The sequence below is a fragment of the Lissotriton helveticus genome, chromosome 5_1, assembly GCF_964261635.1.
Source record: "Lissotriton helveticus chromosome 5_1, aLisHel1.1, whole genome shotgun sequence".
NCBI classification, from domain to species: Eukaryota; Metazoa; Chordata; class Amphibia; order Caudata; family Salamandridae; genus Lissotriton; species Lissotriton helveticus.
The window spans coordinates 244,741,814-244,768,347 of NC_136065.1; the positions used below are offsets into that span (position 1 = coordinate 244,741,814).

General features: G+C 42.6%; 1 protein-coding gene across 1 annotated transcript in view; it reads right to left on the reverse strand.

The window, feature by feature from the left end:
• Window positions 1-26,534, reverse strand: part of FKBP15 (FKBP prolyl isomerase family member 15) — a 334,309-nt gene that overhangs the window by 84,594 nt on the left and 223,181 nt on the right. The window contains exons 21-22 of the mRNA XM_078642121.1: window positions 9,521-9,657; window positions 5,515-5,670 (exon numbers count right to left, since the gene is read on the reverse strand). Coding sequence (XP_078498247.1) covers window positions 5,515-5,670; window positions 9,521-9,657 — 293 coding nt within the window. The remainder of the gene's footprint in view (window positions 1-5,514; window positions 5,671-9,520; window positions 9,658-26,534) is intronic.

A 26,534-nucleotide genomic window follows, 5' to 3' on the forward strand; every position in this document is an offset into this window, starting at 1 on the left:
ATAAACTCTCAGTCCATTAAGCCAGCATGCGAAGTAGATTCAGGTATATAGGGCATGTTAGTTCACAAAATTCAGTGGACTGAAAAGTGATGTAAGGAGCCCACATCTCCTTAAATTCCTTGTCTTTTTGGTCCAAAGACATGGCCAGATTCTCCAGGCCAAACAAGTTGCATAGTTTCTACAGCCAATTTTTATGCTCCGGAGTTTGGTCAGTTGCTCACAATGAGAGAATCATTTGTTGCGCTCCGCTTAGTGCAAGAGCGATGTGTATGCCTTTCGATGAAGATAGTGGGTATGTTTGTTTATTGGGGACGCCAAGCACAGTGTATGCAGGAAAGCACTGGATATGTACCTTAAATATTGTATCAGTGTCATCTAGGATAGTAAGCCAATATTGAGTCGGCTTAGGGTATTTTTCAAAGGAGGGGAAGCAATGTTCCAGTGCCCCCGCATTGCCTCCTTTCTTTCAGGATATCATTTTGTAGTCCGGATGGGGTGTAATACCAATAGAAGCCTTTCTTGATTATATTCTCAGTGCTCTGTAAATATTCAGCTGTGTAACATGATCTATAGACGGTATCGGTTATACCCTACTGGGTTGTATTTGCATGTACTCCAGCCCTGCTGCCTCTAGCTGCTCAGCCAGAGTGTGAGTTGGTCATGGAATGTTGGTGTGCCTGTGATGCGTGGAATGCCTGGGTGCCTCAGTGGATGTGTGTTGGCAGTTAGAGATGGGCTGAGCAGCTAGGCAGGCTGCTCCTGGTGCGGCTGGTACCACACCAGGCCTGGCTGGATTCAAGACTGATGTAACTTGAACTGAAGACTTAATAAAGAAGACTTGAAAATACATCCTGGCGTCTACCTTCATAGGAAACAACATATTTTGGCGACGAGCGGACATGGACCCTGGAGACTTTTGGTACAGCAATGAAACAAAGGGGCTACAAAGAAACTTCAAGAGAAACCAAGAGATCCTACAAGCAACTACATCTATAAAGAAAGTATTTCCAGGCAAGCCAGAGCCAGCCGCACCAGTGTCCTTACCAACCGACAGCCACACCGACCAGTGTAATCACCAACTGACACTACAGCCTGGGAATACTACAGCCACTCTAAAGGATTACAGTGAATTGGAGGAGTATTTGCACTACAGCCATATCTGGTGTTCCAGCCACATTGCTACTTACAAAAGGGTTTGGTGAGGTGGATGGGTAGCTTCACTATAGCCAGTTGCTGGTGTTCCAGCCACATTGCTCTGCAGAGTCTACAATGTGTTTAAGAAAAAGGCACAATTTGGGATTCTTTGTAATAAAGAAGTTAGAACAAACAGCGTTCAGTGGCTGCACCGATGGAGAATTTTGTGTGCTTAACTGACATTTGCAGCATGTTGGACCCATAACCAACGTCAGTACCCACTAGCACCAAACAGTTACGGTGTGGTATCACAAGATTTGGGCATAGATGACTCATGGAAAGCTCAATTAAGGAATTATAACCAAAGTGAATGTCATGGATTTACAACAAAAGTGAATACTTCTTGGTAAAATGTTTTATTGTGCAGCAGATTGTTTAAAGAAACAATGGACCTGCTTCATGTCTGTCAACGTCTGGATGTTGGTTCTGGAGGAGACGTGTCAGTTTGGTGTCTGTATGTCATCCTTGGCTGGAGCAGAGATCCCCACACTGGGTCTTGCTTGGGAATTGGCAGCGCCTGCTTGCGGACAACCCTTGATGTCCCACTTTGTCATGTTTGTACCTGAACCTACGTGGGTGCGCAATGGCGTTACACAGGAGCAGTGTGGCTTTGCTGAGAATAACGTTTTTCCGCCACATGAGAAGCACTGTTGTGGGTGTTTTCATTGGACATTGCTCTACTAGCAGCACGATAGTGCTCTATTTACATGATGCTTGGAAGTACTTGGGAAGGGCCTTTTCTACATGATGTGCAGCCGGATAAAATGCTGTGATTGGAGAACTTATGAGGTGAGCCTTATTTTATTTGTTTATTTAAATTATTCTAATCATCTTTGGCAGCGCTGTACTTTTGTCAGTTGAACCACTACTTAGCAGTTTAAAATCTTGGTGCGCGCCGTTCCCATCCCGCGTGCAGTTTACAGCTCGCGCTCAGTCTTACCTGCACCCATGATGTCTCTGAGGATCTTTGTGACGCTGGGAGAATTTGCCTGTGTTCTACGGCTTGCTTCCATGCCGTGTATGCACAGACGTGCTCTGAGCCATCCGGCAGCACGTCAGCTGACGTGTCGCCATCTTGTGGTTGGCGGGCTTCACTCCACATTTTTGCCAACTACGCTCCTTCTGGTTGCCATTGACGCTGTTTGGGCCGTTACTAATAAAGTTTTGCCATTTGTCAACGGGATTTCACGCATGGAGGTGTGCGTCTATACACAGAATTGGAGGACTTCAAGCAGCATTCAGTGTGGTCCAGTATGTTGTGGCAAGTGTTCAGGATCACATCTTCATGGGAAGCCCACTTCTATGGTTGGTTCTAGCATAGAAGTAAAGTAAAGGTACACTTTTCTGTTTCTTTTTGGGATAACTGTTCTTGGTGGCCTCGTGTCTGTGGATTACAAGGAACTTTTGAGTGGACGTGACATTATACCGTCGTCTGGACATACTCAGAGTGGAATCCTCCGTTTCATGTATGTCGGAGTTGATTTCACATTGCCGTTTTGTATACATCTACGTGCCACATGTTTCACTACTAGCCAAGGAGCGCTTTCTCAAGTCTTTGGTTGTGATTGTTGTTATCAAATGTGATTATAGTTCAATTACTTGTAATTATGCAAACATTTATGGTGTTGCTGCACGTCTACTCATCCATTTTGTGGGTTTTTTAAGGCAAAACTCGGGTGAGAGGTCACTCACCGCCGTGTCCCATGTGGGCACACTACTTTCTCTAGGGGCATGTTTATATGTTTTGCCTAGAGTGTAGTGTATTAAAGCTATAGGGTCCTCTTTGCTTAGAGTTTAAGATAATGAGATGATCTTCGACAGCACATCTTCTGTCGTGATGCCACAGATTTTCGCTTTATTATGAATGGGGCGTCCATAAGTTCTAGTGGGTGGTCATCACATTGTTCCCATACATGAAGGATGGGTGTGGGTTAATTCCCCATTATGTAACCTCTACAAGGGGGTTGGGCCATGGGTTATTTCCCATAGTTACACTGCACCTAGGTTAACCCTCACACTGGGTTGGGATATGGACTATACCCCATTTATAGTTGCGCCCAGTACAATTGTACATCCCTTCACGGGCGTTTCTATGGGTGACGACCCATTTGTTTTTTGTTTCCCTTATTCTTGGGATTGAGGTTGTAGGGTATTCTATCTTTTTCGCTAATCGATGTTATGCTTTTTGGCATTTGTGTTGCGGGCCTTTTACCCTTTGTGTTATAGTACATTACGTTATAGTGTATGATACCAAATGCTACAAACTGTATTTCTTGCAATGCTACACTTTTGCTTACGATTCAAAATGTTTTTTATTTCTTATTAGGGAGGATGGGGAATATTGTTGGTCAATTGTTTGTTTGCTGTATCTTAACCATCCTTTCTTGTCTTATTGGTTCTTTCTCCTGCAATGTTCTGTCTTTATTGCTGCATCCAAGAGACTTGAACCATTATTCATTTTTCTTGTTTAAAGTTCTTGCTTGATGTTAAATTATTTTCATCTTTCGTTTTCTTTTGAAGAAAAAGGGATAATGTTATACCACACTGAGTTGTATTTGCATGTACTCCAGCCCTGCTGCCTCTAGCTGGTCAGCCAGAGTGTGAGTTGGTCATGGAATGTTGGTGTGCCTGTGATGCGTGGAATGCCTGGGTGTCTGGGTGGATGAGTGTTGGCAGTTAAAGATTGGCTGAGCAGCTAGGCAGGCTGCTCCTAGTGGGGCTGGTACCACACCTGTGCTGGCTGGATTCAAGACTGATGTAACTTGGACTGAAGACTTAATAAAGAAGACTTGAAAATACATCCTGGCTCCTAGTGTCTACATTCATAGGACACAACAGTATCCTTCCATTTTTATCTGTGAGGGTGAACCTAGCACAATTTCTCACCTTCGCTGGCCTGGTGATTGCTCTTTCATGGTTGAATGTGTCTGCAAATTATATAGCTATCAGTAAGTAAATATCTGCCCCTGCCATTTGACAGTAACCACCTTTCAAATGGTGTTGATGGTCTACCTATGAGGCCTTTCATCAACCTATTAGTCGCCCAATGTCAAACCTGTGTGTATTGTATATAATCTGTTCCAGGAAGGCTTTGTCTTGGCTGTTCAAAGGGAAGAATACCTGTTGCACCCAATAGGCAACCCGCTCTCTTACAAAATGCATTTAGTCAGTTCCTGAAATTATCCCTAGACATAGCGCAAGTGAAGTTTGTATTTAATATTATTGGCATGAGCGGCAATAGAAACGTTTGTCAAGTCTTTTTTCCTGTAATTTTAATCCAGACTGCCAAGGTGGACCAGTTTACAGGAGAAGAGCACAACCCCTGGCCATATGTCTCCAGTGCAGGCACATAAGTTTTCCATATATGTGTACCTGCAACTAGATGATCTAGGAAACCCTGATGTTTCTCCAACATCTGCCTCCCCCACTCCACCATGTACCGCAGTTGGATAGTATTCTGTGATATTGGCAATTCCCAGCCTGCCTCTCTATGGCTCGGTATGTTAATATGTGATGCATATATTGTGTGTGCGCTTTCCAAACAAATCTATTCACTTCTTTTTGCAGTATTAAATTATATTTAAGGCGGTTGGAGAAGGAGGTAGTGTCTGACACACAAACAAAATATTGGGGAGGGAGTTCATTTGTAAAGCTATAACAGCTTATTACTGCAATTTATTAAACTATTTCCGAGAGCTTGAAGTTTGCCACGCCTCAAAATCTTTGGGTGCTGATATGGATCAACCTGTCCGCCAATTAGGTCCTACAGCACATGCTACAGAAGAAATGAACAGCCAACTACATGTCTTGCGGTCCAAAAGAACCTTACTTCTTCTAAAGATTAATCAATTACAGAGTAGAATCTCAACAGCTTCTGGATTACCAGTATCCCTTTCAGCAGCTGTGATTTCCTCTCACGGGGTAGTCGCGGAAGGGGCTTCTGCGATGTCAACCCCAACTTTTTCAGTTAATATGGCACCCCAGAGAAAGATTCAGGAGAGCCTTTACTTTTTTCCACCTTTATGCTTAGAGTTAGCTAAATGTTCACATTTTCAGTTCAGAAAATTCTGCTACTGCTAAAGAGACATTTATGTTGACCCATATAATTAACGGCACAATTGACATAGGCAACTCTCCTTATTGAGAAACAACACCCAATTATATCCTGTTCCTTCAACAATGTAGACATCTGGAAAGGGTACGTTATAACGTCATTGATGTTTCAGGTATTAATTCTACCACAATTGTATTAACTACTCAATGTACCACTTTGACCATGCCAATTTTTGTAATCGGAGTTGTGTTTTGGTCCAAGCTCACCTGCTCAGCAGCAACCTCATCGGTTGAGGTCCGGGCCTTCTTCAGGTGCTGCCTCAACTTTTCCAGCTCTTGTTGGTAGGACTTGCGAATCTCTTCCATTTCCTCCTCAGCCTGCTGTCGCTCTAGCTGTGATTTTTTCTTCCTCTCTGCAAGGTTCTTTTAAAAAAATAAACAAATAGAAAATTAAAACTTAAAAGTGCAAAAAACAACACACTTTCTAGAATCAAACTTGGACCTTTCACTATAAGCAATAGATTAGAGATCAGCTCCACACAATACACATAACAAATATAGGTAACAACAAAATAAGTCTGTTTATGGACTCTGAATCGCCAAAAATGCCTTCAGAAGCAGAAATGACATCACAAATCACATATTCCAAACCGTCATCTCATCAAAGGGTTCACCCACAGTTCCATTCTTTGCCCTTCATCAGCCTCCTATTTTGTGTTAAGGATCTAGGGAAAAGACAAAGGGTGGGAAACTACAGAAAGTAAAGATGGCTCATAAAACTGTTCTTACTTTCTGTTCCTGTTTCTGTCTTCTGAAAACCTAATGGCTTTTTAATCAATGAACCTCCAGCTCCCCCGTGAGTTGAACACTGCAGTAACTCAGCGCCGAGATGCCCAAGGGCCTTCGTTCGCGCTTTATAAGTGTTGAAATAAATAAATAAATAAATAATACAAAGGGTAGCAAAGGCTGTGACAAGTTATTAAGGAGCAGAATAGGGGTAGCAGCTGCTCTATCATTCTACCACTGGCTGACTTCGGCTGGATTATAATTCTTCGCTTCTGAACGGCCTACCAAAGCACATATTGGCAAAGAGCATGCATCGGAGCCAATAGGATCATGCACAACATTTTGTGCCTGATAATTTCACCACAAATGGGCACACTCTAGACTAACAGTATAGGCTACTTTGTTATTAAAAAGTGGATGCCTTGTGTCAGGGATGTTGGGTGCCGCCTCTTACATTTATGTGCTCAGTGGGCACACAAGTGCAACACCTCAAACTCACAGGCCTCACATGCATTCCGAGGAAAGTGAGGCTAGCAGTACAGTAGAACAGTGGCACTGCTTGGAGAAAGATTTTGCATCCTTGGAAGGCACATTAACCAAGGTGCTTGGGTGCAAATCAGGAAACTATATTTCTCATAAAGTCACAAAACTCTCACAATATTTGCCAAATCGTGGGGGTCATTTTGAAGTTAAGAGTATAAGGGATAGTTGTACAAATATTTTTTTACATTTGCAAATGGTCTGATTCATCTAATTGGGCTGTTTCATACCTAAAAAAAAGCCTTTTTGTGGTCTCAAACTCAAATTGCGATTCAGCAACACATTACCGCATTGAAATTTGAGTTTGCCATAAAATACTAAATCAGTATTTGAGAGTGGCATGTTTAGAGCATCCCTTCCAAATAACAATTCAGAATGGTATGTATTAATGTATGATATTCTGTTGCAAAATATTCATACTTTACTGACTATACAAATGTAGTGGTAATCTATTCACAAATGGGACCAGGTCTCAAGGACCCCTTCTCATTTGTGAATTTTGACAAACCATTTTTTTAAGAGTAGGCAGTGGCCCAGTGGACCACTAGCAACTTAAAATGTTTTTTAAAAAGCAATCACAGACATGGTTTTCTGCTGACCTCAACAGGTCTGTGAAGGCTACGATTCTTAAAAGGTTGCAAATTGCAACCTACCTTATTAATATTCATGAGTAGATCAGATTACAACCCATTACGAATTGGGGTTGGTGAACCAACATATTAGTACATAGGTCGATTTGCAAAAACAGAATAGATTCAATAAAATGTGGTGCACAATTTGCAACCACTTATTTCAAATTCATTCTTAATACATCTGGTCCCACGTTTCTCTGTGGTACATATCATTCTTGCTTACCCTATTGCTGCCGCCAGGACCTTGTTACCAGGCCTTGTGAAAACCTTGGACATTTTATTTTTTTGTTTTGGAAGCGTGTTTGAAGTATTCTTGAGAATTCAATCTTATTTTGGAAATGAACTACAAATCGTTAAAAACGTTTCAGTGATGTTCTTGAACCTCATATTTTCTTTTACACGTTTTGATACTAACCTGCCTGAGGAAAGGGAATGACCTTTATCTGTTGATGTTTTCATGATGCCGGTATTGTATTCAGAATGAATGAAAGAACGAAGGTATGAATGAAATGAGAGTTGCAAAGTGCTCAGCTACCACAGGAGCATTGTTGCACTGAATATTCCCCATTTCCCTCAACACTTGCGAATAGCGTTCCAGGAAGCAACACACGTTTACTGAGCAGATGGTGAGGCTGGATGAGGAGAACATCCTCTTTTCAAATGCATCCACACATTTGCATGGTAGGGAATGAGTTAGGTTTGAGTCTACTTGTCGATGCCTGGACCACCTAGTTTACAGGCGCAGAGTATTGCAGAAAGAAGGGTGGGTTACAGGAGCAGGCCTGTGTCGCTTGGCAACCCGTCTGTTAACTGGTTAACAAGAGCCAGGCTTGGCCAGTGTAGTTTAGTTAGTATGTCAAGGCTCCATTAAAAGCCAGCATTGGTTCTGAAGAAGTCTGTCCAGGCTGTAGGACTTCTGACAGGACGTTAGTCAGATGTTTAAAGATGGAGATTGGATTCCAAACATCCGCAGGCCACAACCATGGGTCATTTAGCAGTTGTGGTTGGTTTTAGTAAAGAGTCCCTGTGGAGAGGATTAGAACGGGCGTCTCAGTACTCAGAGGTGTGGAAAGACTTGTGAAAACAGCATGGCCATGCCCAATTGAGGATACATGAAGATACATGTATGTGTGTGTGTGCATATATGTGTAACTATGAACCTGGACTTTGTACGGGCGGCCCACCGGGAGGAGCACCGCCGCCAATGGGAGCGGTTCCCCTGCTGTCTTTGGGATAGCGGAGAGGACCGAACAGGCGAGCGGCTGAATGTTGAGAGGTGCTGGGGGCTTACCAATGTATATATCTATATATACACACACATGCACACACACACATTTAATAGAAAGCTGCTGAGCAGTCATTTTGTGGGCAAGCTTGAGCAGAGGGGATCTCATATGTGCACTGAGATAAACTCTCACTTCACCAATGCGCCTGTATGTTGTAAGAGGACCTGAGCTGTGATTCTGAAAAATGAAGCTCAGTTCAGAGTGAGGCAGTTCACCATGGTTTTATTCTGCAAGTGTGGACAGCGACGTTGCCCTTCAAAGATAGCCTGCTAAGCAAAGGGACCATGAGATGCCTCAGGCACAAGAGCAGAGCCTCAGCCTTGGACGATTTGATGTGGGGTTGCATTATAGACATGCAACACATTTATGTGAAAAAGCTCTTAAAAGGACCAATTCTATAAGTAACTTGCTTGTGTTGGTACATTTGTGATAGTGAACACTGCATAGCGTGATCTGGAGGTTCCTGCTTTCAGAAAATGTCAAGAATCAGTTAAGTGTCTTTTTTGCTAATCTTATAATCAGCAAGCGGGTTAAGAAGATGGTAATGAAGATGGCTGACAGGTTCAATGGTAGAGCACAGATTTGAACTCAGTTCCTTGATGAAAGTAGTTCCTGTACATTCGGAAGTGTAGTTTCAGGTGTTGGAGGATGAAGACCGGCAAGAATTCATGGTGGAGCTGTAGACGTTCAAGTAAAAACAAACTTGCTTGATGACCTGCATCTAAAGGACACAGTCTGGTCAGGAAGGGCCTGGCCTGAAATTGGTATGCAGTTCCTTTAGGATGGCATAATCATAGCATATTTTAGCTTCTAGGCATTTCCCCTTGTGCGGAATAAAAAAATACTAATATCGAGGTCTTTCAAGGAGTTTGAAAAAGATATTTGTCAAGACGATAGCTACTTTCTACTAGGGATATCGCAGACTCATCATATTCTGCAAGTTGACTGCTATGGAAAAGAACAGTGTGGGAGTGACAGAGGTGAAGGGAATCTACAGTAGATTCATTCCACTGCTGTGGCCTCAATCACCTTTTCCAAATTCTCCTTCTCTACTCGTAGGTCCAACACCTCCTCCTCCAGAGTGGTCACCTTAACATCTAGTTCTCTGCGACTTTGCTTCTCTGCTTTGAATTTGGACTGAGCATGCTCCGACGCCTCCTGGAGCTCTTCAAAAAGAAAGAAGAAAATGCTGATTAATTTCCAAGCTGTAATAAGGAAGGTAGACAAAAGGAAATGGGTAAGTGCCATATGTAATATAAGGGTCAATGACCTCACATGTGAGATGAGGGAATTCTATCACAAACAAAATAATTCTATGAAAGTACTGAATCATCTACAATCAGAAATGCATAGATAATTGATAATGCAGTGTATATCTTCATTAAGCAGGGAAGTTTGTGCATACCGCACAAACACCAAACACAATTTCAGCAGAAGAATCTCCCTGCTGCTTTTTTCTTGCAAGCAATTTTTACTGCAAAAAACCTTTGACCGCACAACATGCTAATTATGTGGTTAAAGGTTAAGGTCACACTCCTCACCCTACGCTGAAGAATGGCTTGTGAAACAAGTATGTGCAAAAAAGCTGATGTGAATCCGACATACCTAGCAGCTCCTTGATTGGTAGCTCAGTTACTCCTTTTAAAACTTATGTGCATCCCAAAAAAAAAAAAAGAATTTGTTCTGAATGTGTACCCATGGAATCTTAACAGCTATCATGGCACTGAATTATTCCCACGAATAAGTCACCAATGCCAGTAATTGGGTTGGGCCACCGAAGTTCAGTCTTACGCCTTCCCCTTTCTTAAAGCAATTATAAACCCCATCCAGGCCATTCATACGGGCTGCTGGGCACACTAACAAAACTTCTGAACATTTTTATTCACAATTCTAAAAGAGATGTCCTCCATGATAAACAGTAAATAAAAAAAAAATGGCCACCATGTGTCAAGACTCATGCATGAGTCATCATGCAGGTGTGTGCTTGAATTATGAAGAATGCTTGTGTCGCAGCAACCATTTTGGAATGAGTCGTCTTAAATACAAAACCTATTTCATAACTGCTGGCTGTATATTCGCCTTGATGTATGCGTTCACATTACATTGCCAAAAACCATTGGCAAAGCCAACAGCTCAGACTTTTTGAACCGCAACCTGTTGAATTTACCAAAGCTTGTTTCAATTGAAGAAGGCTATAATGATGGAAACACAGAGGATTTCCGACATCAGCTGCTGAAGCTAAATCACTGTATTTCAGGATGTTTCCCCAACAACTTTGTTGAAAAGAAACGAAAAAATTAACAGATGGGCTCCAAAAGAAGAAAGCATATTCAAAGGGGATGCCCACTCTTAAGGTTATCTATATACAAGATGAGAGGTGCAGTAACTCCTAATGATGAAAAAAGAAAATTCTAAAATTAAGCATTAATCTTGAGAAATATCTGATTTTATTACAGAAAAGGTTCTCACAAATATCAAGTTGTGAGGCGCTGATGGACACATTCCCAGATACATGGTACCATTTGATTAATCAGTGGTAATTTTTATCCAGAGAGTGGTCCATTTCATGTGGCACAGCAGGCATATAAGGGTGTGAAGCAGTAAGGCTTCGTACGTTTACAGGAGGATGCTGCAACTGCTAGATGTTGGGTGATATATTTGCTAGATCTAGATTTGTTATTTTTATTTCTTCAACAACTTTGCCTCTCAAATGAATTATTCTAGAATTTATAGACATTTGAAGCACTACCATCTCTTTATCACAAATAGAACTTAGTTCCAAAACTGATTTTTGAATTTATTTGCCAGATGCGAATCTTTTTGTCCAGTCATCCACAACCTCTTCAACAAAGGTTAGAGGATATGATGGATAAAGAACCTTACGGTTCAAATATCATATAAACATAATTTTGTATTGATTTCCTTTAACATTCCTGGCTATTTTGAACGCTTTAGTGATCCAACAGAATTTTCAGAAGATTTGTTTCAAAGTTCCTCTTGACACAGTGATGACTGCGAACAAATAGTACTATCTTATAATGCTGAGCTCCTGTTTGAACTTCATCTATGCATGAATTCTAATGAAGCGTTTGATCATATGGTTCTGTAGATGAAGCAAATTTAAGAAATGGTAGTAAGAATCGAGAAGCACTCTTTAATATCATTCCAGTTGCCAGATTGTTAATAATCACAGAATCTGGTTGATGGCATGAAACACATGGGAATATAGCTTATGATATATTATATATTGGGTCTACATCTGAATTTCTCTAGGGCAGATTTCAGCCATTATCAGTTGATGTAACTAATGACTTGTCAGCACCCAAGCCCAATATGTAAAAAGGGATGAACTTATTTTGGTTGTGATCTATTGTGCTAATATCTCCTGTGATATTTTGTCCTGTTTATTTTGTCTGTTTTATCCAAGTTAATTAATAAAGACAGGATGCTGTCAAATGTGTTAAGTACTTTGGCATGAATTGTGTTCCAAAAGTGACAAATGTTAATGATCTAAAGGCAGAACATAATATGAGATCCTTACACGGTTTAGGCAGAAAAGGGCCTTGTCACTGTGATGTCGAAGGAGTTGAACAGAACTGTTAAGGGGGTTATCAATATAACGGTAAAACTATTATCTTGGTTAATGTTTAAAATAGTATCTCATTTTTTAGTTTCCTTCTAGACTTTTGTCAAGCTTGGGGAGACTGAAGAGGAATAGTATTCCCTCATCCTTGTCAATGCCATCCTAGCGTAGAATTCAGAGAAAATGAGGCAAGAGATTCAAGTTTTTGGGATTCATTTACGGATTTCTCATCAACTCTGATGACTCTAATATGATTTCTGGTTTGAATCCTTTTAAGTTTGTAAACCAACAATCTATTAGCAGAACCGTTTTTTTCCCCATAGAGTAAAAGGTCATGAAGCTGTCGAACACTCAGTTTTTTTTTTGCTCTAGGACTGATGATTTACCATCTAATTCAGGGCTTAAGGCCTTACTAGCTTTTTTCAGTGATGCAGCCCATTCAATTATTTCCACTTTATAGCCAACTTGTCTGCCTTCCAGATGACCTCATACAATATACCACAAATCACATTGGTCTCAAATTACTGAGTTATGGCTTACCAATATATTATGCCCAATAATGGGCTCATTCAAGAGGAAGTTTTCAAAATATTAAAGCATTTACTTGTTAACATGATCATTCTTCAGATGTAATGTTACCAACAAAGCACCACTGTCCAATAGAACCTTGTTTGCAATGGGGGCCTAACTCTGCACAGGAATCAAGAGGACATAATCAATTTTGTTCCATTCTTGGACCATGTGAATGAGGGTATAGAATACACTAGATTTAGCACAACATCCTGAATCCCCAAAATCAAAGATGCTGGTGTCGTAGGTGCAGAGGATAGATTTGAGTGAACCATATCTAGCTGGGGGAGGAGTACTGGATTGAAACATCCTGAAATAATGAGCTTGCCATTATAAAGTTTGCAAATCTTGGGAAAAACAGATGACAGATTGAAGACTGGCCTTCATTAGGATATGTATTACCATACAATTGTGAGCTTAAAGCTCTTCAATGTGCCCAGAACCGCCAACCAGCTTTCCCCTTTGCCCATTCTCATGCTCTGGCACTGAAATAAGACAAACATCCTTTCCTAAGATTTTCGACAGTAAGTATTGCAAAAAAAAGAAAAAAATGATTTATTCCTAAATTTGTGTTGCTCCTCTCTAAAGGAGTTTCTTGGAGCAGGGCTAAGTGGGCAGAGAGCTTTGCCTATTATGTCCAGGGTAGCCAGCACAACAATAATCATTAAGCCCAGATTTTTGCATCCCTTTGTTAATGTACTGGTATGGAATCCAACTTCAAGGGGCTGGACGCACTGGTTTGGGAGTTGGTCTGGGATTCGGGGAGACATAGGGTGGCCTTAGGCACACTCAGGAATCTGAATACGGACGGGGGTTTAGGTATCCCAGATTATGACTGGTAGTACCAGGGGGCACTCAATCAATGCATAGGACGTTGATTGGATGATATCTAGGATGATATCTAAATGCAGGAGATGGGTGTGATTGGAGGCGAGCCAAACTAAGGGGCTTTGGTAGCATATATGCTCTGTGCACCTATGAAGTATTGGAAACAGCCTAGATTGCTTTTAGTGGCCCTCAAGTGCGGGATAAAATAGGTAAAATTGACTAGTCAGTGCCCCCTGTATGTACCAGTGTTGCCTTTGATTAGACTGCATTACAGGGACCGCAATTCTTCCTTTATCACGGCACACCAGATGGCGCAATGGACATAGGCCGGTTTGCACACTGTGGATGATTGTTTTGTCGGGTCTACCCTTATGCCACTGGATCAGCTTTTAATGGACAAGGGCGGCACCGGAACAGTTCCTGAACTAAGGGGCCTTGACTCGAACGTTTTTGAAACTCTGGCACGCTGGTGTACAAAAGCCTGCCCCCTCACCCCCACCCCACCCCAAACAGGGTGTTGCAGCTCACAGGGATGGTAGCCATCTTATCACCTACTTTTATAGGCAGCTTAATGACGCGGTTGACGCGGGGCAGAAGGAGTTGAATAAAGCCAGAAAGTGACCATGGTCATGCCCTCACAGATATGTAATGGTATAGGATAAAGACTTCTACTCAAAAAAATCTTTCGGAACGCAAGATTTAAATTCACACAGTTTAATGTCACGCATCAAACATACTGGTCTGCTGGGAAAATAGAGGCCTCGTTCGTGGGTGACCTACGACTGTGGGTCACTGTAGCCAACTTTTTTTCATATGGTCTCTGATTACAGGAGACACAGCCCCTCATTTGGACAGGGTAGGGCATTTGATTGACACCAGAGATTTGCCTCATATGAGATTTTAACCACCTTGCACCAAAAGAGGCAGGCAACAGAGTGCTAGCTCTCGCCCTGGCCATAAAACTGATAGCCAGGACCTGGAAAGCCAACCAGGGGCCTACTTATCCCAGGTCACTGCTGTGTGAGGTGGCGTATGGGTTAGTGGGATATGTAGGCACCCTTCCTCCAATATGTGAGAAGAGGTGTCTCAGAGCTCGGTAAAGTGCCCACCAGATCAACCCGAAGAGAGAGCTGAAGTTGGCACTTACCAGCCCCTGGGGGGGCTGGCGACTCAGGAGTGAAATCGTTCTCTCGAATGAGATTGATGGAGTTATGGAGTGGCCTCCCAGATGTCAGAGATACCTTCAGTCTGTGGGATATACTCATGTTTATCTCAGTGGAACAACAACCTTGATGAAGATACTACGGACACGTGGCTAGGTGCTTGATGCAGTTTCTGTATGGTTTGTTATTTAATTGAAGAACTTAATTCTGGTTTCTCCTATCTGTAGTGGCTAAATGTAAGAAAATAAGAAATGTTACGGTGTTCATAAGACCATGTATGACATATGACCAAATGTAACAAAAAGAGTTACAAAAGGAATTGTAGGCTGAGAGCATCACAACCCTCCAAATATTGTTTTTTGTTTGACAGAGGAGGCAACAGAAGGAATATTAAGTGAACCCTTCTAAATGTGCCTTTTTGATCACCCATAGTTTTCCCTCAACTACATAAATCGAGCACCACCACACCATTCAGAGCACATAAGCTATGGAAAGCGACCTCATAAAAAAAGAAATCCAAGAAAACATTTACACCAATGTATGTTTGTACGTATGTTTTTGCACCTCCACACCATGAACTTAGCTGGCAAGACCCAGTGGGGATGCATACACGGGAAGGGGCAGATAGAAGAGAAAGAAATTGGCAAGGGGTCCCAATTAATACATCTAACAAATTCCAAAAAGGATATTTGTGCTTCATCTATTTTCCTCAGGGTAATTAGCAAAGTGCCTTATATAAAGTGGATGCTATATGTGGCAGACCTCCTTCAGCTTGTTTTTTGTTTCTGGAATCAACTGGTGTGTCACTTGCCCATTGGAAAGTGTGCAAGTGACAAAGTAAACAAACAAACTGTGTCCACTTAAGATTAAAATGCGAGAAATGTATTTGCATTTTGCAAATATTGCCCCGTCCTCATACTTGTGACTTACATTTTGCAAACAAACTGGCTGCAATTTAAGGAAGGTTTGGCCAGTCATTTTCCCGACCAATCCTAGGGGCCATTTGCAGCTTTCCATATGGTCATAACTATCATGGCTGCTTGGAGTGTTCACTGTGGAAGCCTTGCGCCATCTAGGAGTCAAGCTGGAAATCACCCCTCCATCCCATTGCCCAAAGTTCAGCTGCATATGCTCAGGCTTGGAAGGATCCAAAATGGGAGGAGTCATTCCAGTTATTTACAACTAAGAGGTGGGTAGCTCTATAATATGAAAGAGGATTAATTATTGCCAAGCCGCCCTCAAATGGAAGATTTGCAGCACTTGAAGGGTGATACTTTGGGATTACCCTACCTCACAAAAAGAACCTCAAGCAAAGATCATGAGGTGTCATTGTACTGTGTCCTTTAGGACCACATCTGCTGGTGTATTGCGGGATCAACCTCTGGCTCTTTGAATGGCCTGCTCAGCCAAAGCACATCTGTTCATCCTCCCCGCCACTCACTGGTGGGGGGAGCGTCAACATTCCACCAGTTCCATGCAATATCCTATTTGGCAGATAACCCAAACTGCCCAATAAGCATGCACTGCGGCCTCCCTCCCAGCCATCCACGATCCCCAACAAGGTCACCTCAAGTTTCAATAAAAATCTGTAACCCAGTACAGACTTAAGTATGTGTGCATTCGGGTTCAGTATGTGACAATGAATGGCCAACCTCATGACATGCAAGAATGTGCCTTCCGTGTTATTACAGGACCAGCAATATCACATAGTGTACAGTGAGTTTACCAAAAATTAGGAGTAGTCTACGGGCCATTATTCCTAGGTCCAATCTTACCACCCAGAGCGCCAAGACGGAGGCCTCATTTTTCCCTGAGATGCTGGAATGATTCGGGGGAGCAAACTTTTAACAACTTGTAAAGTCGTAATATCCCATTCCTCCCAGTCAGCTCCGTAGTGATGTCTTTCTCCAGGGAGTGGAACTCAGACCCTAGACCCAACTCAGCTGTGTGACTATACAAGCTGTGTCTAAGTTGCAAGTACCTAAACACTGGGCAAAGTGGGACATTGAATGTTCAAAGGAATTCATTTGGTTGGTTGCCCAAATGTCTTTAGTTCTAGAGATACCAAAAAGGTCACAGGCATAGAATTCCTGTAGTCTTGCCACCGGCTTAAGGAGTGTGCCATGCCTAGGGGGAGGGGGGGGTATCCGCAGTTACCTTGCCCTGCCAAACTATATGGCTGATTGCTGCCTTAGAGAAGTCTAATGGAATTCTCATAATTGTAGGTAGTATGTTTGGGACCTGGGGGTCCATATAAAAGGGAAAATAGGTCATACAGTTTCAGCATAAGTAGCTCTGTATCCTACCGCTGATGAGCCAGGCATTCAATGGAATAAGCTGGGATGCCCAGTAGTTGAAATCAAGATTAGGGATCCCCAGCTTGCATTCAAACATGGTCTGTGTGCATTTGGCAAAAAATACATGCAGGGCCTGCCTGCCTATTATAATCGTGTTAGTGAGTGGTGTAGTGTCTAAAAGAATTGTAGGGGAAAGCAGTACGGGTAATTTTGGATTGTGTACCGGTTACGAGGGAGGGTAATCATCTTAAACAGGGCACCAGGGCACCTCTGCCCATGATAGTGAGTGGGAGCTTAGCCCAGTTGCGGAGATCCAGCTGAATCCTGCTCTGCAGCAAAAAAATGTTGAAGCTCCAGTTTAGTCCTGGGTCAATAGTGGCAATCAAGTACGGTATATGGAGGTGGGTGGTGGCCAGTTTAAATTTTGAAATATAGGTGTTTTGCAGTGGGTCTCCTACCAGTGGCATGTAGGTTGACTTCCCCCAGTTTACCCGGAGACATGACATCTCCATAGAAATGCAGCATGTGATAAATTCTTGTGATGGTGATTTCACGGTGCTGTATGAAGAGAAAGCAGGTGTCTGCATTTAAAGAGATTCTATCTCCAGGACCTTCAGTCCATCAGAATCCCCAGAGACCAGCATCTTGCCTATTCATCCCCTACCTCAGTGGACACGACAACTCAGTTGAAGAGTTAACGTTTACTCATCCCAATGTTTCCTTTTAATATCAATGCATGACACTCTAAGAATTAGTTACAATATCGTTACATCTATCCAACATGACTCATTATTGTCAAAACGATTAGCCTTCTGAACCCAAGGATAACCAACTAAACGAAGGGTTATTGTAGCCTTGGGTAAGAATTTTCAGGTATATAAAAGAAATGCACATTAGTTCATATTAGATCCCTTCTGCCATCCTTAAAATTACAGTCTCTTTCCTCCTTTTGCAGCCTTGTCTTCTAGTTTCTCTTACTCTTAAACAAAGACCTGTTTCTGTTTCCTGACGGGGTTTTATGGGACCCTAGTTAGTAAACATTAGTTCATAAATGTTTTAAACGAGATGTATCTGTTACTACTTTCAGCGCTCTAAGTGATCGCCCCTTCCTAACGCTCTTGACCCCTTTATACACAAGAGGTCGAGCAAAGACTATGATGCTGTGTCGAATTTAGGTGTGTTCCTACTGGCCAGTGTTCCATCATGAATAGTTCTCAAACTAGAAGCCACACATATTCACCATCACCTACTTGCCAATTTTTCAGGTGTTCATTTATTATATGTGGAGATGCTGAAAAGAAAAAACTGGAGGCAGTAGCCTGCATGTACCAGTGCTGTCATGAGTGCTAGTGGATCTTTAAGGATAGAGCAATGCTGGGTTTTTGAATAGCAATAAAACCTAGTTGGGCCAAACCCTCACTAGCTTTGCCTGATTGTATAATACTAGGGATTAGGATAGCACTACATTTGCAGGAACTTTACACGACAGTGCATTGCTGAGTACCTTTGGAATCTTCACAAAACAGTAAAATACTGTATATCAGGATTGTACCAAAATCTCATGATAGTAACATGATAATATACTGCTAGGTAACCGGAGAGCAACAACACTTAGAAATCTTCAGAAAATAATGCAACACAAGGAATCTTGATAGTTCCAAACACGCAGGTTCTTAAGTAGGATATACAACAATCAGTACCAGGAGAACATTAAAACCTAAGAGTATACACAACATGCTAAAAAAACAGCATTACTGGATAGTACCAAGCCAATTGGGTTCTATTAAGATAAATACCGGGGATCCAAAACAAGTAAGCAGCAGCAATCTTGAGACAGTACTAAAATGACAATGCAATAGCAAGATCACCCCAAGGATCAGAACCTTATTGTAGAGTACTGAGAGTATTGTTAAGAGCAAGCATTTGAGAATGGTGCAAGACTGTACAATATTGGGTATACACAACCTTAGGAGCATAAGACTATGGTACAATATGGTGAAAGGGGATAATACCAAACATCCAAGATCTTGACACTGTGTACATAGATAGCATTGGGACTTCTGGATCACAACAAGATAATACTAAATATTTTCAGTACAATATGGACAAGTTAGTGACATACAGAATATTCAATTGTGACACCAAATCGGGATCTTCACAAGAGAGTACAGCGCTGGGCATAAGGTTTGTATTGACTCCCAACAAGATGGTACAAAACTGGCAATCGTGTTTATAAGAAACCTTTGAGATCTTAATAAAATAGTACCACCACGCAATAAGGTCGACTAGAGAGTACAAAAAAAAGTTCACTGAAAGAATATCTGACTGAACAACCATAGGACAACCGGGCCCTCATTAAAAACCCGGGGGCGAAATTCCAATCCCAGTGGAAACAGGACTTTATACAGGGATTGGAGTATCAAATTATCAATTACAGTATTCCCGATAGATTCCAGCAGATCAAACATGGTGAAAATTACTGACGAAAAAGGCAAAATATGAAGAATCTGGTGTATTAAATAACAACTTTGCTTGTTGTCTTATTTTCATGTTAAAAAGTTGAAGAGGGATATTTACCACAACTGGTAAATCGCTAAACCCAAGGTAATTATATTTACCAGGAACTGTAAATTCCCCACCTTATTCTGACCAACTATTAATGAGGGTCCTAGTCTTCCTATAATTGCCGTATTATCACAATTTGCAATATGCAAATCCAGTCCAACCACTATGCAACTTCTGCCAGAAACAAAGAGTGTGTGATCATTCAACACCCAATCTACTCCTGCAGCCTTTTGATTACCAAAAATACACAGGTCATGGGCAGGGAACCCAAACAGCCAATAAAGAGCAACCACACTTATCCTTCAAATCATCCTTTCATAGACTGTCCGCATCAGTGCTACTGCTGTTGGCCTATGATAGATGGTATAAGACCAGAAGGCCCAGAAATCTGACAGCCACTCTCACTGAGATCCAGCACAAAGTCTGAAAAGATTGAGATCAAAGCCAAGGAAAAGGCATGGAATTGCACTGCAACCAGGATGGCTCTGGTGAACAGGAGCATATGTGAAGGAGTCAGGAGTATCATTGGCACATTAATGGTGAGCTTAAAGGTTGCCAGGTTGGCTGTCATCTGGAGGTGGTGTACAACTGGCTTAGACCAGCCTGAATCTAACAACCAGTCATCGAGGTAAGGGTAGATTGGAATACCCAGCCTCCAGGGTGTGCTATAACAACCTTCATCACTTTGTTAACACCTGAGGGGCTCTGGTGAGGCCAAAATAGAGTATTGCAAACTGAAAATGCTGTTGGACTACTGTGAAATGTATCTAATGCCTTTGGGCCTGCAGGATCAGGATTTGGAAATAAGAATCCTGCAGGTTAAATGCTACCATCCAGTCTACAAGATCCAGGGCAGAATGGACTTGGGCCAGCTTGAACGTCCTGATGTTTTCCTTTTGCAGGAAGACTTTTAAAGGGCGAAAGAACATAAAATAGGACAGCATAGGCCTCCATCCTTCTTTGGCACAAGCAAGATGAAATAATGCCCAGTTCCTAATTCCGAGACCAACAATCTATCTATGGCCTCTTTGGCCAAAAGGACCTACTTTTCCGGTCACAGGACAGACATTTTATCTTCCATCAGCTGCCCTAATACACGTGTGGCGGGGTAGAAAGAAATGGGAGGGCGTAACTCCACTAGAAAATTTGTCAGAAGTGATGTATTGCCATTCTTGGAGAAAATGGCAGATCTTGGTCCTACAGGGTGGTGGCTGTGTGTTGGAAAGGACACATTAAATCAGTTTTGAAGTTGTTGCCAGAGAAGCGGGGGACTGAGCTGTGCACTGTCTCTGTTGTCCTGGATGTTGCGGTTGGGAGCCATGACCCCAAGCTCAAAAAGGCTGACTGACTTCTGCACTGGCAGTGTGTTCTGGTGTTGTTGATATGCCAAACCCCTGCTGTAGCCCTGATATGGACAAACCTCTGACCAAAGGAATGAGCATTGGTGCAACTCTCTTTGAAACACTCTAGGGCCGAATCCGCTTGCTCACCAAGGAGGTGAGAACCATCGAATGGCATATCCATGAAAGATGCCTGGTCATTCCCTGAGAAAAGCCTGTGAACCTTATATTCAAGTGTGGTGCTGAAGCGCCTCACTCATGCCAGTTGCCGAACTCAAGGAAATCAGTTGCGCCCAGGTCGGACTAGATAACAAATTTAGCTGAATCCCAGCCATCCTAAATAGTTTGGGCTAAACAAACCTGTAAGATCTGACCAAGAATATCTCATACCATGGGTGTGGTGGCCAAGAAGGTATCTGGCATTTACTGAGCATAGTAAATGGCTGGCAGCAGAAGAAAACATGCACTTGCCAAATGACTCCATACGCCTGACTTAGCAGTCAGGAGGGATAGTAGGAAAGACACTAGGGTTGACCTTGCTAGTGGAAGCCTAAACCAGTGTGTGAACTTGTTAGTAGATGCTTCTGGTGTTGGATGCTGCATGAGAAAGACATGGTCGCCTGGAGTTGATCTGTGATGACGAGGAAGAGTATGTCGACCAAAGAGTCAGGTCATGGTTTTACCCTAAAGCATATTCGTAAGGGCTTCATTAAAGTGAAGAAGATGTTTGGTAGGTGCCTGCCCAGGCTAAAAGACATCCGTAAGGACATCGGTTTTGACCTTCATAGTTTGGAGCTGCAGGTCAAGGACCTCTGCAGCCTTTCTGATCACTACTGCAAGTGGTGCACTCTCCTCTGTGACTGGACCAGAAACAGAGGCTAACCCAGCGTCTGTGGAGGTGTCCAAACCATTGGCATCTTGTAGTCCTTCATACTACTTCTCTTCGTCATCGAAAGTCTGGCTTTGATCCGAGTTGAAAATCTGATATAATGTATGAAAGACTGTGAGGGAAGGGCAGCATGTCAGAGTCATAAGGGTTGCAGCCTCATTTGAGGTGAGTTTGACTTGGGATTCGAAAACTACTATAAGCTGTGGATCATCTGTATGTGCCAGAGTCTATGTCGAAGGGAATGGTACCGATTGTGGCATACCGACCAAAGTTGGCATGGAAGCTGGTGCAGAAGCCGTTGCGGAAGCCAAAGCAGGCCCCAAACACCAGAGGCACACCTAGTGGGGATCTGTCACAGACCTCTGTTTGTGAGAGTCTCTCCAGGCCTTAATCCTAATCATTTTAGGAGGACATGTATGGCGCTATTGATTTGGAACAAAGATGGCATGGAGCAGTACGATGGCGCCTAACAGCATGCAAGATTACTGCTTTAGAGCTTTACCAGATTCAGTTTGCTGCCTGGGGAATCTGCGGTTAGACGTAGCCATCAGAAATTAAGGATACTTAAGAAATGAAGGTACTGTAATAGCTAGCATGGATATGAGTAAAATGATAGGAAATACAATGATCTACAATGTACAAGATAAGTACTGTATTTCCTGTCATCATTCACACTTAACATAATGAGCAGCTGTCTTCTGCTTAAGATATGTGCATGCAATTTAACAGTTACCACTTAAAACATCTATTTTGCTACTGACCCCGTGCAGTTTTGCAGAAGGGCACCATTTGAGGTTTTCCAGTGTGAAATTTAGAAGAATATTCTGGTTGCCTTTGTCACACGTGGACTGCTTTCACAATGGTGAAAACAGAAGCAGCATGCTACACCAAGAACACAAGTCAGTCTCAAGTTTGCATCTACTTAATGGCCCATAGAAAAAAGAAACTTGATTTAATGACCATGCTATGCTCCTGTTCAAGCTATCTGTTGCTATGCAGAGTCACGTCCCAAAACCTGACTTCGCCCTCTCTCTGGGATGGGCTTGACAGTCTCTGAACTCTGTAAATGATGAAACTGGCTGAGCTTGAGAAACAATGTTTATTTCCTCTAGGAGTGACTGTCCAAGCTCAATATTAATGGACCTCAGTTTGCAGTTGATTGCCAAGAGTACTGAGACCGGTTTCAACCTGTTGTATCTGTTCAACCAGCAAATATTAGACTGAACTTTTCTCTTCTTCCAAAGGAGATAAATTAGGTCTAGCTGCACTTGCTGAAAAGGTGCAACTTTCTCACCACAGTATAAGTAATCAAGTGAGTAGCCAGAAAAATAAAATAGCACCCACCTTTAACAGTGAGTGAAGCAAGTGAGCCCAATCCAGTCTAACATGGGCTGAGAGGTTCTGCCCTGAAGACATTTTGGAAACAATGGGGCATGAGAAAGGACTATATTCAAGAAATGTTGATCCAATTAAAGAATTTCTGTCTGAAAACCAAAAGGTGAAAATTGCAAAACAAATGGTTTACAAACGTGGTTTGTGATCAGACTGATGTATTAATCAGTCACATCGCAAAATATGAGCTTGTAGGAGGTCACAAAAGCCCCTGAATAATTAATAATAAAGGTATTAGGGAGTCCTTGTGTGACCCCCTGTGAACTGAATGACTGCGAAACAGGGGTGGAGGTCAGCAGAACCGCATGGAACTATTTATTGTTAAAGTAGCCATTTGCTCTTTACATGGAAAAGTGTGTTTACTTGTTTAGCAAGCAGTGGCCCTCATAGCCACTGCCTGCTCCTCCAGAGTCCTCTCAAAATGAGTTTCAAGGAGGAAGATGTGGAACAGACATAGCTTACACTTTGGGAATCCGGTACCACCCCAACTTGGAGGAAGGTAACTGATCAATGGTTTGCAATCGTCACTGAGGTCATAAAACATTGATACATACCTCTGCAACTCACAAACAGGAAGGAGACTATTCTTTCATACGATTTAGATAAGGCTGCACAAAATCTTTTGTGCACTGCAGAAAGGTATTTTTGAGCTCGCAAAGCATGTGATTTTGATACATTCATTGAAACTGCAAAATACTGTTGTACGGCTCGCCAAGAAAAACGTTTCACAGTTAAAGGCAGTTTTGAATAGATACTCGTGCAATAATCCAAGAAATCAAACACTGCCTGCTGAATAGGACCTTCTTCAGGAGAAATTAGAAAGGCTGGGTTTCATCATGACATTTTTGGGAAAAGATACAGCAAAAAAGGAATCAGTTTCATTCAAAATTCATATGGGGCGCTCAAATAAGTTTCAATATTGCGATAGTGTGTAAGTTAACTTAAGTCCTATCTTCTCCAAGGGTATTGTAATGTTCAAACCTTTCAAAAATGTGATCAAAATTTTCAAGTCGTTAAGAATGAAGAGGGTTTATAGGCAATATGCTGGCTGACATTTCCAAGCTGTAAAGAACATATTTGTTCAAATCCACCTTCTATATTCTTTCCATTTCCAACCTTGCCATTTCCAACTAGATTTTCCATCATATACCAAGACTGAAATAATACTTGAACGGAGCATTGTGGATTATTCTAATATCATAAAACATCAGTGGAAATAAAGAGATGCCACCACCACTTAATTAACAAAAGACTGGGTTATGGAAATCTTTTATGTTAAATAAAAATACTTTGGAGCTTGTGCTACATGTTGATTATTAGGACTAGTCATATTGTATTTATTTTAAGTTATAAGCTGGATTGATCCCCTTCTCTGCTCCAATAGAGCTGATCAGAGGAAAGGCATCAGCACCTGCTCTTTAGGAGAGTTGAATTATGGAGCAATTTGAATACCAACCCTCTGACTCTGGCCCAAGACATTTCCTGAGGAAACTGGGCAGTATTTCCCAGTTGACATTATTGAGTTTGCCAAAGTTGGAGCTTGGGGTAAGGCACATTTCACACACTGAGTTGGCTCTGGGTATAAGAAGCTGCTGGTGTGTATCTAAATACCCTTTAAGACTTTTTGTAAGTAGACCATGACAACTCGTTCCATCAGGAATTGCAGATAGAAGAATACCTTGATTTGCTTAGGGCTTAATTCAATCGGGTTCGCTAGTAGAGGACAAAGCAACACTAGCCAAAGGGCTCACGGCTGCACCGTCATCCAAAATTATACTAGCAGCTCCTGTCAAAGCTACCTGGGAGTTGGTTACACACGGTCCACAAAGGAGAAGTTTATACCACTACGCTGGGCATTCTTCCATCACAATACCACCTCCCCCTGTGGAAACGGCCCAAACGATAACAAATTGCCAATTATGTGGGGACCAAAAAGAGGATATCCTTCACTTAATATGTATTTGCAAAGGACTGAAAAAGGAGCGCAGATATCATTTAAAACCAACCCTAAAGATACTGGGAATGAGAACATGCCGGCAGGCGGTCAAAGCATGCTTTGATGACAAAAACATCCAATTAGCAAATCATCTTGTCAAATTCCTGGAAAAAGCGGGAAAAAAGCAGAACTCCAGAAGGGAGAGATTGGACGAAGTTAACTCATACGGCATTTAAGTCCAATTGCCATACTCGGCAACGACAAGGAACAACCACATCACGGTAAAACCTTGCATATGCAAAAAACTTCAGACTTTTCAAACTTTTACGCTGGCACGAAGGGGGCTCCAAAAACAGGACTCGTCATTAAATAATATAAGTTGTGCACCTAGACATTCTGGCTGCGCCCATTTTCATCACATAAATATCAAATTCTTCCTTTTTAGGTTTCGACCTGGCGTTACTGCGCAAGCAGTTCGCGCAGGCGAAATCTAATGTTTACTATATGGGATATGGGAACGTCCCCTGGCTCCCATTGGCTAGCTCCATAAATGGAGGCTAGCCATTGGAAGCCGGATCTGTTCGTCAAGGCCGGACCAGATTCGGGGGAGTTCCCGCGATTTTTACTCATCCCACCCTTTCCCTACGTCATGCGGCGGTGGGCGGCCTATTCTACTCGCGTCACTTGGAGACCCAGAGGACCCGCCCATCTCTCCACGCACTGTCATTCGGCCCTCCGGAAGTCCCACCCCTCTTCGCGTCACTTGGAGACACAGAGGACCCGCCCATCTCTCCGCGCACTGTCATTCGGCCCTCCGGAAGTCCCACCCCTCTCGACCTGCTGTCGCTCTTCTCCCGTTCGCAGCTCCACGGCTTTGCAGTAAAGGTAAGAATGGCTATTGCTGATGCCGGGCGACCCCGGCTACATGCTGGGCTTCAAAACCGGGGTTAGTCCATCTGCTCTCGCGTGTCTGGGCAAAGTGCATCTTTTCAGCGTTTTCCATGCTTCCTCTTGGACATAAAAGTCCTCCGCGTGCGGCAGCAGGCCGGGCTTTTACGGAGACCTCTGATGGTTGCATGGGGGAGGGAGGAGAGATCTAGCGACAGGTGCGCTACGCGTCCCATGTGTCGAGGTGACAGTATCATCCCTCTCTAGGTCACCGTGGTTTGCCCTTCAGGTCCCCACACCATGCGTTTGTTTCCCTGGGACATAATACACCAGTCCCTCTCTGTAACAATATGCCCTCCCCATTTATCTGTGCGCCCTTGTAAAATGACCTCCATATCCCTGTCTTTCACCATCATGCGATTTGTATGTGCTTCCCGTTTGTGTGCTCATGGTATATGTCTTTATCATATCTGTGTGTCAGGACAACTTTCCCTTACAGTCCAGGTGACATGACCTTCCCATCTCTCCTTCAGTTACGATTACATGCCCTTCCCAGCCGTGTGTAGTATGCTCGCCCTTTCCATTCATGTGT